This window comes from Oncorhynchus tshawytscha, linkage group LG03 (assembly GCF_018296145.1).
Source record: "Oncorhynchus tshawytscha isolate Ot180627B linkage group LG03, Otsh_v2.0, whole genome shotgun sequence".
Taxonomy (NCBI): domain Eukaryota; kingdom Metazoa; phylum Chordata; class Actinopteri; order Salmoniformes; family Salmonidae; genus Oncorhynchus; species Oncorhynchus tshawytscha.
The window spans coordinates 80,092,748-80,108,365 of NC_056431.1; the positions used below are offsets into that span (position 1 = coordinate 80,092,748).

General features: G+C 53.8%; 1 protein-coding gene across 3 annotated transcripts in view; it reads left to right on the plus strand.

Moving 5' to 3' along the window:
• The window catches only part of LOC112236681 (trichohyalin), a 64,432-nt gene extending 48,814 nt beyond the window's left edge, over window positions 1–15,618 (plus strand). For 2 of the 3 annotated variants that reach the window (XM_042320061.1, XM_042320062.1), the window contains exon 20: window positions 5,062–5,444. In XM_042320061.1, the coding sequence (XP_042175995.1) occupies window positions 5,062–5,317 (256 nt within the window). In that variant the 3' untranslated portion in view covers window positions 5,318–5,444. Of the gene's footprint in view, window positions 1–5,061; window positions 5,445–15,437 lie in introns of those variants that run through there. The other variant, XM_042320063.1, reaches the window with a different exon arrangement.

Below are 15,618 nucleotides of genomic sequence, written 5' to 3' on the forward strand. Positions count from 1 at the left end.
GCTAGGCTAACAGGGTCCAGGGTGGTAGGCCTGGCTAACAGGGTCCAGGGTGGTAGACCTGGCTAACAGGGTCCAGTGTGGTAGGCCTGGCTAACAGGGTTCAGTGTGGTAGGCCTGGCTAACAGGGTTCAGTGTGGTAGGCCTGGCTAACAGGGTCCAGTGTAGTAGGCCTGGCTAACAGGGTCCAGGGTGGTAGGCCTGGCTAGGCTAACAGGGTTCAGTGTGGTAGGCCTGGCTAACAGGGTTCAGTGTGGTAGGCCTGGCTAACAGGGTCCAGGGTGGAAGGCCTGGCTAGGCTAACAGGGTCCAGGGTGGAAGGCCTGGCTAGGCTAACAGGGTCCAGGGTGGTAGGCCTGGCTAGGCTAACAGGGTCCAGGGTGGTAGGCCTGGCTAGGCTAACAGGGTCCAGGAGGGTAGGCCTGGCTAACAGGGTCCAGGGTGGTAGGCCTGGCTAACAGGGTCCAGGGTGGTAGGCCTGACTAACAGGGTCCAGGGTGGTAGGCCTGGCTAACAGGGTCCAGGGTGGTAGGCCTGGCTAACGGGGTCCAGGGTGGTAGGCCTGGCTAACGGGGTCCAGGGTGGTAGGCCTGGCTAACGGGGTCCAGGGTGGTAGGCCTGGCTAACGGGGTCCAGGGTGATAGGCCTGGCTAACAGGGTCCAGGGTGGTAGGCCTGGCTAACAGGGTCCAGGGTGGTAGGCCTGGCTAACAGGGTCCAGGGTGGTAGGCCTGGCTAACAGGGTTCAGGGTGGTAAGCCTGGCTAACAGGGTCCAGGGTGGTAGGCCTGGCTAACAGGGTCCAGGGTGGTAGGCCTGGCTAACAGGGTCCACGGTTGTAGGCCTGGCTATCAGGGTCCAGGGTGGTAGGCCTGGCTAGGCTAACAGGGTCCAGGGTGGTAGGCCTGGCTAACAGGGTTCAGGGTGGTAGGCCTGGCTAACAGGGTCCAGGGTGATAGGCCTGGCTAACAGGGTCCAGGGTGGTAGGCCTGGCTAACAGGGTCCAGGGTGGTAGGCCTGGCTAACAGGGTCCAGGGTGGTAGGCCTTGCTAACAGGGTCCAGGGTGGTAGGCCTGGCTAGGCTAACAGGGTCCAGGGTGGTAGGCCTGGCTAGGCTAACAGGGTCCAGGGTGGTAGACCTGGCTAACAGGGTCCAGGGTGGTAGGCCTGGCTAACAGGGTCCAGGGTGGTAGGCCTGGCTAACAGGGTCCAGGGTGGTAGGCCTGGCTAACAGGGTCCAGGGTGGTAGGCCTGGCTAGGCTAACAGGGTCCAGGGTGGTAGGCCTGGCTAACAGGGTTCAGGGTGGTAGGCCTGGCTAACAGGGTCCAGGGTGGTAGGCCTGGCTAACAGGGTCCAGGGTGGTAGACCTGGCTAACAGGGTCCAGTGTGGTAGGCCTGGCTAACAGGGTTCAGTGTGGTAGGCCTGGCTAACAGGGTTCAGTGTGGTAGGCCTGGCTAACAGGGTCCAGTGTGGTAGGCCTGGCTAACAGGGTCCAGGGTGGTAGGCCTGGCTAGGCTAACAGGGTTCAGTGTGGTAGGCCTGGCTAACAGGGTTCAGTGTGGTAGGCCTGGCTAACAGGGTCCAGGGTGGAAGGCCTGGCTAGGCTAACAGGGTCCAGGGTGGAAGGCCTGGCTAGGCTAACAGGGTCCAGGGTGGTAGGCCTGGCTAGGCTAACAGGGTCCAGGGTGGTAGGCCTGGCTAGGCTAACAGGGTCCAGGAGGGTAGGCCTGGCTAACAGGGTCCAGGGTGGTAGGCCTGGCTAACAGGGTCCAGGGTGGTAGGCCTGACTAACAGGGTCCAGGGTGGTAGGCCTGGCTAACAGGGTCCAGGGTGGTAGGCCTGGCTAACGGGGTCCAGGGTGGTAGGCCTGGCTAACGGGGTCCAGGGTGATAGGCCTGGCTAACAGGGTCCAGGGTGGTAGGCCTGGCTAACAGGGTCCAGGGTGGTAGGCCTGGCTAACAGGGTCCAGGGTGGTAGGCCTGGCTAACAGGGTTCAGGGTGGTAAGCCTGGCTAACAGGGTCCAGGGTGGTAGGCCTGGCTAACAGGGTCCAGGGTGGTAGGCCTGGCTAACAGGGTCCACGGTTGTAGGCCTGGCTATCAGGGTCCAGGGTGGTAGGCCTGGCTAGGCTAACAGGGTCTAGGGTGGTAGGCCTGGCTAACAGGGTCCAGGGTGGTAGGCCTGGCTAACAGGGTCCAGGGTGGTAGGCCTGGCTAGGCTAACAGAGTCCAGGGTGGTAGGCCTGGCTAACAGGGTCCAGGGTGGTAGGCCTGGCTAACAGGGTTCAGGGTGGTAGGCCTGGCTAACAGGGTCCAGGGTGGTAGGCCTGGCTAACAGGGTCCAGGGTGGTAGGCCTGGCTAACAGGGTCCACGGTTGTAGGCCTGGCTATCAGGGTCCAGGGTGGTAGGCCTGGCTAGGCTAACAGGGTCTAGGGTGGTAGGCCTGGCTAACAGGGTCCAGGGTGGTAGGCCTGGCTAACAGGGTCCAGGGTGGTAGGCCTGGCTAGGCTAACAGAGTCCAGGGTGGTAGGCCTGGCTAACAGGGTCCAGGGTGGTAGGCCTGGCTAACAGGGTCCAGGGTGGTAGGCCTGGCTAACAGGGTTCAGGGTGGTAGGCTAGGCTAACAGGGTCCAGGGTGGTAGGCCTGGCTAACAGGGTCCAGGGTGGTAGGCCTGGCTAACAGGGTCCAGGGTGGTAGGCCTGGCTATCAGTGTCCAGGGTGGTAGGCCTGGCTAGGCTACCAGGGTCTAGGGTGGTAGGCCTGGCTAACAGGGTCCAGGGTGGTAGGCCTGGCTAACAGGGTCCAGGGTGGTAGGCCTGGCTAACAGGGTCCAGGGTGGTAGGCCTGGCTAGGCTAACAGGGTCCAGGGTGGTAGGCCTGGCTAGGCTAACAGGGTCCAGGGTGGTAGGCCTGGCTAGGCTAACAGGGTCCAGGGTGGTAGGCCTGGCTAGGCTAACAGGGTCCATGGTGGTAGGCCTGGCTAGGCTAACAGGGTCCAGGGTGGTAGGCCTGGCTAGGCTAACAGGGTCCAGGGTGGTAGGACTGGCTAGGCTAACAGGGTCCAGGGTGGTAGGCTTGGCTAACAGGGTCCAGGGTGGTAGGCCTGGCTAACAGGGTCCAGGGTGGTAGGCCTGGCTAACAGGGTCCAGGGTGGTAGGCCTGTCTAACAGGGTTCAGGGTGGTAGGCCTGTCTAACAGGGTTCAGGGTGGTAGGCCTGGCTAGGCTAACAGGGTCCAGGGTGGTAGGCCTGGCTAGGCTAACAGGGTCCAGGGTGGTAGGCCTGGCTAGGCTAACAGGGTCCAGGAGGGTAGGCCTGGCTAACAGGGTCCAGGGTGGTAGGCCTGGCTAACAGGGTCCAGGGTGGTAGGCCTGACTAACAGGGTCCAGGGTGGTAGGCCTGGCTAACAGGGTCCAGGGTGGTAGGCCTGGCTAACAGGGTCCAGGGTGGTAGGCCTGGCTAACGGGGTCCAGGGTGGTAGTTCTGGCTAACGGGGTCCAGGGTGGTAGGCCTGGCTAACAGGGTCCAGGGTGGTAGGCCTGGCTAACGGGGTCCAGGGTGATAGGCCTGGCTAACAGGGTCCAGGGTGGTAGGCCTGGCTAACAGGGTCCAGGGTGGTAGGCCTGGCTAACAGGGTCCAGGGTGGTAGGCCTGGCTAACAGGGTCCAGGGTGGTAGGCCTGGCTAACAGGGTTCAGGGTGGTAAGCCTGGCTAACAGGGTCCAGGGTGGTAGGCCTGGCTAACAGGGTCCAGGGTGGTAGGCCTGGCTAACAGGGTCCACGGTTGTAGGCCTGGCTATCAGGGTCCAGGGTGGTAGGCCTGGCTAGGCTAACAGGGTCTAGGGTGGTAGGCCTGGCTAACAGGGTCCTGGGTGGTAGGCCTGGCTAACAGGGTCCAGGGTGGTAGGCCTGGCTAGGCTAACAGAGTCCAGGGTGGTAGGCCTGGCTAACAGGGTCCAGGGTGGTAGGCCTGGCTAACAGGGTCCAGGGTAGGCCTGGCTAACAGGGTCCAGGGTGGTAGGCCTGGCTAACAGGGTCCAGGGTGGTAGGCCTGGCTAACAGGGTTCAGGGTGGTAGGCCTGGCTAACAGGGTCCAGGGTGGTAGGCCTGGCTAACAGGGTCCAGGGTGGTAGGCCTGGCTAACAGGGTCCAGGGTGGTAGGCCTGGCTATCAGTGTCCAGGGTGGTAGGCCTGGCTAGGCTACCAGGGTCTAGGGTGGTAGGCCTGGCTAACAGGGTCCAGGGTGGTAGGCCTGGCTAACAGGGTCCAGGGTGGTAGGCCTGGCTAACAGGGTCCAGGGTGGTAGGCCTGGCTAGGCTAACAGGGTCCAGGGTGGTAGGCCTGGCTAGGCTAACAGGGTCCAGGGTGGTAGGCCTGGCTAGGCTAACAGGGTCCAGGGTGGTAGGCCTGGCTAGGCTAACAGGGTCCAGGGTGGTAGGCCTGGCTAACAGGGTCCAGGGTGGTAGGCCTGGCTAACAGGGTTCAGGGTGGTAGGCCTGGCTAGGCTAACAGGGTCCAGGGTGGTAGGCCGGGCTAACAGGGTCCAGGGTGGTAGGCCCGGCTAACAGGTTCTAGGGTAGTAGGCCTGGCTAGGCTAACAGGGTCTAGGGTGGTAGGCCTGGCTAGGTTAACAGGGTCCAGGGTGATGGGCCTGGCTAACAGGGTCTAGGGTGGTAGGCCTGGCTAGGTTAACAGGGTCCAGGGTGGTAGGCCTGGCTAGGCTAACAGGGTTCCAGGGTTGTAGGCCTAGCTAACAGGGTCCAGGGTGGTAGGCCTGGCTAAGAGGTCCATAACATGAAGGTGTGTCAGTAAGAGGAAGTGGACAGGAGTGTATTCATTACGCCTATTCTGTTGCATTTAGTGCAATCTCCATTGCCTTGATTCATCACATCCTCTCGCCTCTCTCCTCAAAACCCATTGGATGAGAAGGTCAGAGGTCCCGCCCCTCCAAATTGGGTTTTGAGAAGGAGGCGAGAGGATGTGATGAATCAAGGCAATGGAGATTGTCGCCAAGAAAAGTACATATATTTTTGTCCCATCTCTTCATCGCTCTCTCCCGTCCACAGGCAGAGGGCTTTACTAGAGCAGCAGCTGCAGTTCAGACGAGGCCTGCTGACGGAGGCCGGGGCTTTGGGACAGACTCAGGACATCTCTCGAGCCTGGGTCTACTCTTACTTCCAGCTCATACAACTACTGGGGCTGGCTGAGGTCCCCACAGCACAGGAAGACTCACCCAAAGACATGTCCAAGAATGTAAGGGGAAAACTAGGGGATGTGGCTGACCAGCAAACCAGTGTTGAATTTCCAAATGGGTTAAAATGAGGTTATGTTTAAGGTAAGGGTACGTTTAGGTCGGGCTGTCAATGGGATGCTAGTCAGTCACGTCCTTCAGTCACGTCCTTCAGTCACGTCCCTTCAGTCGCGTCCTTCAGTCACGTCCCTTCAGTCCCTTTAGTCACGTCCTTCAGTCACGTCCTTTCAGTCACCTCCCTTCAGTCCCGTCCTTCAGTCACATCCCTTCAGTCACGCCCTTTAGTCACGTCTTTCAGTCCCTTCAGTCACGCCCTTCAGTCATGTCCCTTTAGTCCCCCTTCAATCACGCCCTTCAGTCATGTCCTTCAGTCACGTCCCTTCAGTCATGTCCCTTCAGTCACGTCCTTCAGTCACGTCCTTCAGTCACGCCTTCAGTCACGTCCTTCTTTCCCTTCAGTCACGTCCCTTCAGTCACGCCCTTCTTTCCCTTCAGTCACGTCCCTTCAGTCACGCCCTTCTTTCCCTTCAGTCACGTCCCTTCAGTCACGTCCCTTCAGTCACGTCCCTTCAGTCACGTCCTTCAGTCATGTCCCTTCAGTCACGTCCTTCAGTCACGTCCTTCAGTCACGCCCTTCTTTCCCTTCAGTCACGTCCCTTCAGTCACATCCTACAGTCCCTTCAGTCACGTCCTTCTTTCCCTTCAGTCACGTCCCTTCAGTCACGCCCTTCTTTCCCTTCAGTCACGTCCCTTCAGTCACGTCCCTTCAGTCACGTCCCTTCAGTCATGTCCCTTCAGTCACGTCCTTCAGTCACGTCCTTCTTTCCCTTCAGTCACGTCCCTTCAGTCACGCCCTTCTTTCCCTTCAGTCACGTCCCTTCAGTCACGTCCCTTCAGTCACGTCCCTTCAGTCACGTCCCTTCAGTCATGTCCCTTCAGTCACGTCCTTCAGTCACGTCCTTCTTTCCCTTCAGTCACGTCCCTTCAGTCACATCCCTTCAGTCACGTCCCTTCAGTCACGTCCCTTTAGTCATGTCCTTCAGTCCCTTCAGTCACGTCCCTTCAGTCATGTCCCTTTAGTCACGTCCCTTCAATCACGTCCCTTCAGTCACGTCCTTCAGTCACATCCCTTCAGTCACGTCCTTCAGTCATGTCCCTTCAGTCACGTCCTTCAGTCACGTCCTTCAGTCACGTCCTTCAGTCACGTCCTTCTTTCCCTTCAGTCACGTCCCTTCAGTCACGCCCTTCTTTCCCTTCAGTCACGTCCCTTCAGTCACATCCCTTCAGTCACGTCCCTTCAGTCACGCCCTTCTTTCCCTTCAGTCACGTCCCTTCAGTCACGTCCCTTCAGTCACGTCCCTTCAGTCACATCCCTTCAGTCACATCCCTTCAGTCACGCCCTTCAGTCACATCCCTTCAGTCACGTCCCTTCAGTCACGTCCCTTCAGTCACGTCCTTCAGTCACGTCCTTCTTTCCCTTCAGTCACGTCCCTTCAGTCACGCCCTTCTTTCCCTTCAGTCACGTCCCTTCAGTCACGTCCCTTCAGTCATGTCCCTTTAGTCGTGTCCCTTTAGTCATGTCCCTTTAGTCGTGTCCCTTTAGTCACGTCCCTTCAGTCACGTCCCTTCAATCACGTCCCTTCAGTCATGTCCTTCAGTCACATCCCTTCAGTCCCTTTAGTCACGTCCCTTCAGTCCCGTCCTTCAGTCACGTCCCTTCAATCACGCCCTTCAGTCATGTCCTTCAGTCACATCCCTTCAGTCCCTTCAGTCACGTCCCCTCAGGCACGTCCCTTTAGTCACGTCCTTCAGTCCCTTCATTCACGTCCCTTCAGTCATGTCCCTTTAGTCACGTCCCTTCAATCACGTCCCTTCAGTCATGTTCTTCAGTCACATCCCTTCAGTCACGTCCCTTCAGTCATGTCCTTCAGTCACATCCCTTCAGTCCCTTTAGTCACGTCCCTTCAGTCCCGTCCTTCAGTCACATCCCTTCAGTCCCTTCAGTCACGTCCCTTCAGTCACGTCCCTTTAGTCATGTCCTTCAGTCCCTTCAGTCACGTCCCTTCAATCACGTCCCTTCAGTCATGTCCTTCAGTCACATCCCTTCAGTCCCTTCAGTCACGTCCCCTCAGGCACGTCCCTTTAGTCACGTCCTTCAGCCCCTTCATTCACGTCCCTTCAGTCATGTCCCTTTAGTCACGTCCCTTCAATCACGTCCCTTCAGTCATGTTCTTCAGTCACATCCCTTCAGTCACGTCCCTTCAGTCATGTCCTTCAGTCACATCCCTTCAGTCCCTTTAGTCACGTCCCTTCAGTCATGTCCCTTTAGTCATGTCCCTTTAGTCACGTCCCTTCAATCACGTCCCTTCAGTCATGTCCTTCAGTCACATCCCTTCAGTCACGTCCCTTCAGTCATGTCCTTCAGTCACGACCTTCAGTCACGTCCTTCAGTCACGTCCTTCAGTCACGTCCTTCTTTCCCTTCAGTCACGTCCCTTCAGTCACGCCCTTCTTTCCCTTCAGTCACGTCCCTTCAGTCACATCCCTTCAGTCACGTCCCTTCAGTCACGCCCTTCTTTCCCTTCAGTCACGTCACTTCAGTCACGTCCCTTCAGTCACGTCCCTTCAGTCACATCCCTTCAGTCACATCCCTTCAGTCACGTCCCTTCAGTCACATCCCTTCAGTCACGTCCCTTCAGTCACGTCCCTTCAGTCATGTCCCTTCAGTCACGTCCTTCAGTCACGTCCTTCTTTCCCTTCAGTCACGTCCCTTCAGTCACGCCCTTCTTTCCCTTCAGTCACGTCCCTTCAGTTACGTCCCTTCAGTCATGTCCCTTTAGTCGTGTCCCTTTAGTCATGTCCCTTTAGTCGTGTCCCTTTAGTCATGTCCCTTCAGTCACGTCCTTCAGTCACGTCCTTCAGTCACGTCCTTCTTTCCCTTCAGTCACGTCCCTTCAGTCACGTCCTTCTTTCCCTTCAGTCACGTCCCTTCAGTCACGCCCTTCTTTCCCTTCAGTCACGTCCCTTCAGTCACGTCCCTTCAGTCATGTCCCTTTAGTCGTGTCCCTTTAGTCATGTCCCTTTAGTCGTGTCCCTTTAGTCACGTCCCTTCAGTCACGTCCCTTCAATCACGTCCCTTCAGTCATGTCCTTCAGTCACATCCCTTCAGTCCCTTTAGTCACGTCCCTTCAGTCCCGTCCTTCAGTCACGTCCCTTCAATCACGTCCCTTCAGTCATGTCCTTCAGTCACATCCCTTCAGTCCCTTCAGTCACGTCCCTTCAGTCATGTCCCTTTAGTCGTGTCCCTTTAGTCACGTCCCTTCAGTCACGTCCCTTCAGTCATGTCCTTCAGTCACATCCCTTCAGTCCCTTCAGTCACGTCCCCTCAGGCACGTCCCTTTAGTCACGTCCTTCAGTCCCTTCATTCACGTCCCTTCAGTCATGTCCCTTTAGTCACGTCCCTTCAATCACGTCCCTTCAGTCATGTTCTTCAGTCACATCCCTTCAGTCACGTCCCTTCAGTCATGTCCTTCAGTCACATCCCTTCAGTCCCTTCAGTCACGTCCCCTCAGGCACGTCCCTTTAGTCACGTCCTTCAGTCCCTTCATTCACGTCCCTTCAGTCATGTCCCTTTAGTCACGTCCCTTCAGTCACATCCCTTCAGTCACGTCCCTTCAGTCACGTCCCTTCAGTCACGTCCTTCTTTCCCTTCAGTCACGTCCCTTCAGTCACGCCCTTCTTTCCCTTCAGTCACGTCCCTTCAGTCACGTCCCTTCAGTCATGTCCCTTTAGTCGTGTCCCTTTAGTCATGTCCCTTTAGTCGTGTCCCTTTAGTCACGTCCCTTCAGTCACGTCCCTTCAGTCATGTCCTTCAGTCACATCCCTTCAGTCCCTTTAGTCACGTCCCTTCAGTCCCGTCCTTCAGTCACGTCCCTTCAATCACGTCCCTTCAGTCATGTCCTTCAGTCACATCCCTTCAGTCCCTTCAGTCACGTCCCTTCAGTCATGTCCCTTTAGTCGTGTCCCTTTAGTCACGTCCCTTCAGTCACGTCCCTTCAATCACGTCCCTTCAGTCATGTCCTTCAGTCACATCCCTTCAGTCCCTTCAGTCACGTCCCCTCAGGCACGTCCCTTTAGTCACGCCTTCAGCCCCTTCATTCACGTCCCTTCAGTCATGTCCCTTTAGTCACGTCCCTTCAATCACGTCCCTTCAGTCATGTCCTTCAGTCACGACCTTCAGTCACGTCCTTCAGTCACGTCCTTCTTTCCCTTCAGTCACGTCCCTTCAGTCACGCCCTTCTTTCCCTTCAGTCACGTCCCTTCAGTCAAGTCCCTTTAGTCACATCCTACAGTCCCTTCAGTCACGTCCTTCTTTCCCTTCAGTCACATCCCTTCAGTCACTTCCCTTCAGTCACGTCCCTTCAGTCCCTTCAGTCACTTCCCTTCAGTCACGTCCCTTCAGTCACGTCCCTTCAGTCATGTCCCTTTAGTCACGTCCCTTCAGTCACATCCCTTCAGTCACGTCCTTCTTTCCCTTCAGTCACGTCCCTTCAGTCACGCCCTTCTTTCCCTTCAGTCACGTCCCTTCAGTCACGTCCCTTCAGTCATGTCCCTTTAGTCGTGTCCCTTTAGTCATGTCCCTTTAGTCGTGTCCCTTTAGTCATGTCCCTTCAGTCACGTCCTTCAGTCACGTCCTTCTTTCCCTTCAGTCACGTCCCTTCAGTCACGTCCTTCTTTCCCTTCAGTCACGTCCCTTCAGTCACGCCCTTCTTTCCCTTCAGTCACGTCCCTTCAGTCACGTCCCTTCAGTCATGTCCCTTTAGTCGTGTCCCTTTAGTCATGTCCCTTTAGTCGTGTCCTTTAGTCACGTCCCTTCAGTCACGTCCCTTCAATCACGTCCCTTCAGTCATGTCCTTCAGTCACATCCCTTCAGTCCCTTTAGTCACGTCCCTTCAGTCCCGTCCTTCAGTCACGTCCCTTCAATCACGTCCCTTCAGTCATGTCCTTCAGTCACATCCCTTCAGTCCCTTCAGTCACGTCCCTTCAGTCATGTCCCTTTAGTCGTGTCCCTTTAGTCACGTCCCTTCAGTCACGTCCCTTCAGTCATGTCCTTCAGTCACATCCCTTCAGTCCCTTCAGTCACATCCCCTCAGGCACGTCCCTTTAGTCACGTCCTTCAGTCCCTTCATTCACGTCCCTTCAGTCATGTCCCTTTAGTCACGTCCCTTCAATCACGTCCCTTCAGTCATGTTCTTCAGTCACATCCCTTCAGTCACGTCCCTTCAGTCATGTCCTTCAGTCACATCCCTTCAGTCCCTTTAGTCACGTCCCTTCAGTCCCGTCCTTCAGTCACATCCCTTCAGTCCCTTCAGTCACGTCCCTTCAGTCACGTCCCTTTAGTCATGTCCTTCAGTCCCTTCAGTCACGTCCCTTCAATCACGTCCCTTCAGTCATGTCCTTCAGTCACATCCCTTCAGTCCCTTCAGTCACGTCCCCTCAGGCACGTCCCTTTAGTCACGTCCTTCAGCCCCTTCATTCACGTCCCTTCAGTCATGTCCCTTTAGTCACGTCCCTTCAATCACGTCCCTTCAGTCATGTTCTTCAGTCACATCCCTTCAGTCACGTCCCTTCAGTCATGTCCTTCAGTCACATCCCTTCAGTCCCTTTAGTCACGTCCCTTCAGTCCCTTCAGTCACATCCTACAGTCCCTTCAGTCACATCCCTTCAGTCACGTCCCTTCAGTCATGTCCCTTCAGTCACGTCCTTCAGTCACGTCCCTTCAGTCACGTCCTTCAGTCACGTCCTTCTTTCCCTTCAGTCACGTCCCTTCAGTCACGCCCTTCTTTCCCTTCAGTCACGTCCCTTCAGTCAAGTCCCTTTAGTCACACCCTACAGTCCCGTCCTTCTTTCCCTTCAGTCCCTTCCCTTCAGTCACGTTCCTTCAGTCCCTTCAGTCACTTCCCTTCAGTCACATCCCTTCAGTCACGTCCCTTCAGTCATGTCCCTTCAGTCACGTCCCTTCAGTCATGTCCCTTCAGTCACGTCCTTCAGTCACGTCCTTCTTTCCCTTCAGTCACGCCCTTCTTTCCCTTCAGTCACGTCCCTTCAGTCACGTCCCTTCAGTCATGTCCCTTTAGTCGTGTCCCTTTAGTCATGTCCCTTTAGTCGTGTCCCTTTAGTCACGTCCCTTCAGTCACGTCCCTTCAATCACGTCCCTTCAGTCATGTCCTTCAGTCACATCCCTTCAGTCCCTTTAGTCACGTCCCTTCAGTCCCGTCCTTCAGTCACGTCCCTTCAATCACGTCCCTTCAGTCATGTCCTTCAGTCACATCCCTTCAGTCCCTTCAGTCACGTCCCTTCAGTCATGTCCCTTTAGTCGTGTCCCTTTAGTCACGTCCCTTCAGTCACGTCCCTTCAATCACGTCCCTTCAGTCATGTCCTTCAGTCACATCCCTTCAGTCCCTTCAGTCACGTCCCCTCAGGCACGTCCTTTAGTCACGTCCTTCAGTCCCTTCATTCACGTCCCTTCAGTCATGTCCCTTTAGTCACGTCCCTTCAATCACGTCCCTTCAGTCATGTTCTTCAGTCACGTCCCTTCAGTCACGTCCCTTCAGTCGCGTCCTTCAGTCACGTCCCTTCAGTCCCTTTAGTCACGTCCCTTCAGTCCCGTCCTTCAGTCACATCCCTTCAGTCACGTCCCTTTAGTCACGTCCTTCAGTCCCTTTAGTCACGTCCCTTCAATCACGTCCCTTCAGTCATGTCCTTCAGTCACATCCCTTCAGTCCCTTCAGTCACGTCCCCTCAGGCACGTCCCTTTAGTCACGTCCTTCAGCCCCTTCATTCACGTCCCTTCAGTCATGTCCCTTTAGTCACGTCCCTTCAATCACGTCCCTTCAGTCATGTTCTTCAGTCACATCCCTTCAGTCACGTCCCTTCAGTCATGTCCTTCAGTCACATCCCTTCAGTCCCTTTAGTCACGTCCCTTCAGTCATGTCCCTTTAGTCACGTCCCTTCAATCACGTCCCTTCAGTCATGTCCTTCAGTCACATCCCTTCAGTCACGTCCCTTCAGTCATATCCTTCAGTCACGACCTTCAGTCACGTCCTTCAGTCACGTCCTTCTTTCCCTTCAGTCACGTCCCTTCAGTCACGCCCTTCTTTCCCTTCAGTCACGTCCCTTCAGTCACATCCCTTCAGTCACGTCCCTTCAGTCACGCCCTTCTTTCCCTTCAGTCACGTTCCTTCAGTCACGTCCCTTCAGTCACGTCCCTTCAGTCACATCCCTTCAGTCACATCCCTTCAGTCACATCCCTTCAGTCACGTCCCTTCAGTCACGTCCCTTCAGTCATGTCCCTTCAGTCACGTCCTTCAGTCACGTCCTTCTTTCCCTTCAGTCACGTCCCTTCAGTCACGCCCTTCTTTCCCTTCAGTCACGTCCCTTCAGTCACGTCCCTTCAGTCATGTCCCTTTAGTCGTGTCCCTTTAGTCATGTCCCTTTAGTCGTGTCCCTTTAGTCATGTCCCTTTAGTCGTGTCCCTTTAGTCATGTCCCTTCAGTCACGTCCTTCAGTCACGTCCTTCTTTCCCTTCAGTCACGTCCCTTCAGTCACGTCCTTCTTTCCCTTCAGTCACGTCCCTTCAGTCACGCCCTTCTTTCCCTTCAGTCACGTCCCTTCAGTCACGTCCCTTCAGTCATGTCCCTTTAGTCGTGTCCCTTTAGTCATGTCCCTTTAGTCGTGTCCCTTTAGTCACGTCCCTTCAGTCACGTCCCTTCAATCACGTCCCTTCAGTCATGTCCTTCAGTCACATCCCTTCAGTCCCTTTAGTCACGTCCCTTCAGTCCCGTCCTTCAGTCACGTCCCTTCAATCACGTCCCTTCAGTCATGTCCTTCAGTCACATCCCTTCAGTCCCTTCAGTCACGTCCCTTCAGTCATGTCCCTTTAGTCGTGTCCCTTTAGTCACGTCCCTTCAGTCACGTCCCTTCAGTCATGTCCTTCAGTCACATCCCTTCAGTCCCTTCAGTCACGTCCCCTCAGGCACGTCCCTTTAGTCACGTCCTTCAGTCCCTTCATTCACGTCCCTTCAGTCATGTCCCTTTAGTCACGTCCCTTCAATCACGTCCCTTCAGTCATGTTCTTCAGTCACATCCCTTCAGTCACGTCCCTTCAGTCATGTCCTTCAGTCACATCCCTTCAGTCCCTTTAGTCACGTCCCTTCAGTCCCGTCCTTCAGTCACATCCCTTCAGTCCCTTCAGTCACGTCCCTTCAGTCACGTCCCTTTAGTCATGTCCTTCAGTCCCTTCAGTCACGTCCCTTCAATCACGTCCCTTCAGTCATGTCCTTCAGTCACATCCCTTCAGTCCCTTCAGTCACGTCCCCTCAGGCACGTCCCTTTAGTCACGTCCTTCAGCCCCTTCATTCACGTCCCTTCAGTCATGTCCCTTTAGTCACGTCCCTTCAATCACGTCCCTTCAGTCATGTCCTTCAGTCACATCCCTTCAGTCCCTTTAGTCACGTCCCTTCAGTCCCTTCAGTCACATCCTACAGTCCCTTCAGTCACATCCCTTCAGTCACACCACCTTCAGACCACCACACTGCAGAACGAGAGGTGAACACACACACACACACACACACACACACACACACACACACACACACACACACACACACACACACACACACACACACAGCTGTTACTGTCTATTATCTATCCTTTACCCCTACCTACAGTATACTGCTGTTACTGTCTATTATCTATCCTTTACCCCTACCTACAGTATACTGCTGTTACTGTCTATTATCTATCATTTACCCCTACCTACAGTATACTGCTGTTACTGTCTATTATCTATCCTTTATCCCTACCTACAGTATACTGCTGTTACTGTCTATTATCTATCCTTTACCCCTACCTACAGTATACTGCTGATACTGTCTATTATCTATCCTTTACCCCTACCTACAGTATACTGCTGTTACTGACTATTATCTATCCTTTATCCCTACCTCTATACTGCTGTTACTGTCTACTATCTATCCTTTATCCCTACCTACAGTATACTGCTGTTACTGTCTACTATCTATCCTTTATCCCTACCTACAGTATACTGCTGTTACTGTCTATTATCTATCCTTTATCCCTACCTACAGTATACTGCTGTTACTGTCTATTATCTATCCTTTATCCCTACCTACAGTATACTGCTGTTACTGTCTATTATCTATCCTTTACCCCTACCTACAGTATACTGCTGTTACTGTCTACTATCTATCCTTTATCCCTACCTACAGTATACTGCTGTTACTGTCTATTATCTATCCTTTATCCCTACCTACAGTATACTACTGTTACTGTCTATCTATCCTTTATCCCTACCTACAGTATACTGCTGTTACTGTCTATTATCTCCTTCTATTATCTATCCTTTACCCCTACCTACAGTATACTGCTGTTACTGTCTATTATCTATCCTTTACCCCTACCTACAGTATACTGCTGTTACTGTCTATTATCTATCCTGTTGTCTAGTCACTTTAGCCCTACCTACAGTATACTGCTGTTACTGTCTACTATCTATCCTTTATCCCTACCTACAGTATACTGCTGTTACTGTCTATTATCTATCCTTTATCCCTACCTACAGTATACTGCTGTTACTGTCTATCCTTTACCTCTACCTACAGTACACTGCTGTTACTGTCTATTATCTATCCTGTTGTCTAGTCACTTTAGCCCTACCTACAGTATACTGCTGTTACTGTCTATTATCTATCCTTTACCTCTACCTACAGTATACTGCTGTTACTGTCTATTATCTATAATTTACCCCAACTTATGTGTAGATATCTACCTGAAGTACCTCGTACCCCTGCACATTGACTTGATACTGGTACTCCCTGTATTCATGTTCTTTTTATTCCTTATTCACTGTATTGTCACTATTTCAATTGTATTTTTTATTTTTAACTCTGCATTGTTGGAAAAGGACCTGTAAGTAAGCATTTCACTGTTTGAATACAGCTGTTGTTTATGAAGCATGTGACTAATAACATTAGATTAGATATATCGACTAGTTGGCACCACTTCCTGCTAAAACACTTCCTGCTTTACTCTGATTGGACATACTAACACAGCACTGTCCTTTCTGTCCACCCACTTCTTCTTGATTTGATTGGTTGCTTTTCCTTCTCAGGTTTGATGGGGTTGGTGAGAAAGTAAAGGATTGTTGTTCAATGAAACGTCTCATTCAAGGACATGTGACAGGAAGTAGGACCCCTACTGATAGTAATAACAATAAGTGTTTACAATATCATAACAAACAAAAAAACGCAGGATTTTTTTTTTAAAACCACAATAAAAATGAAGTTGAAAAA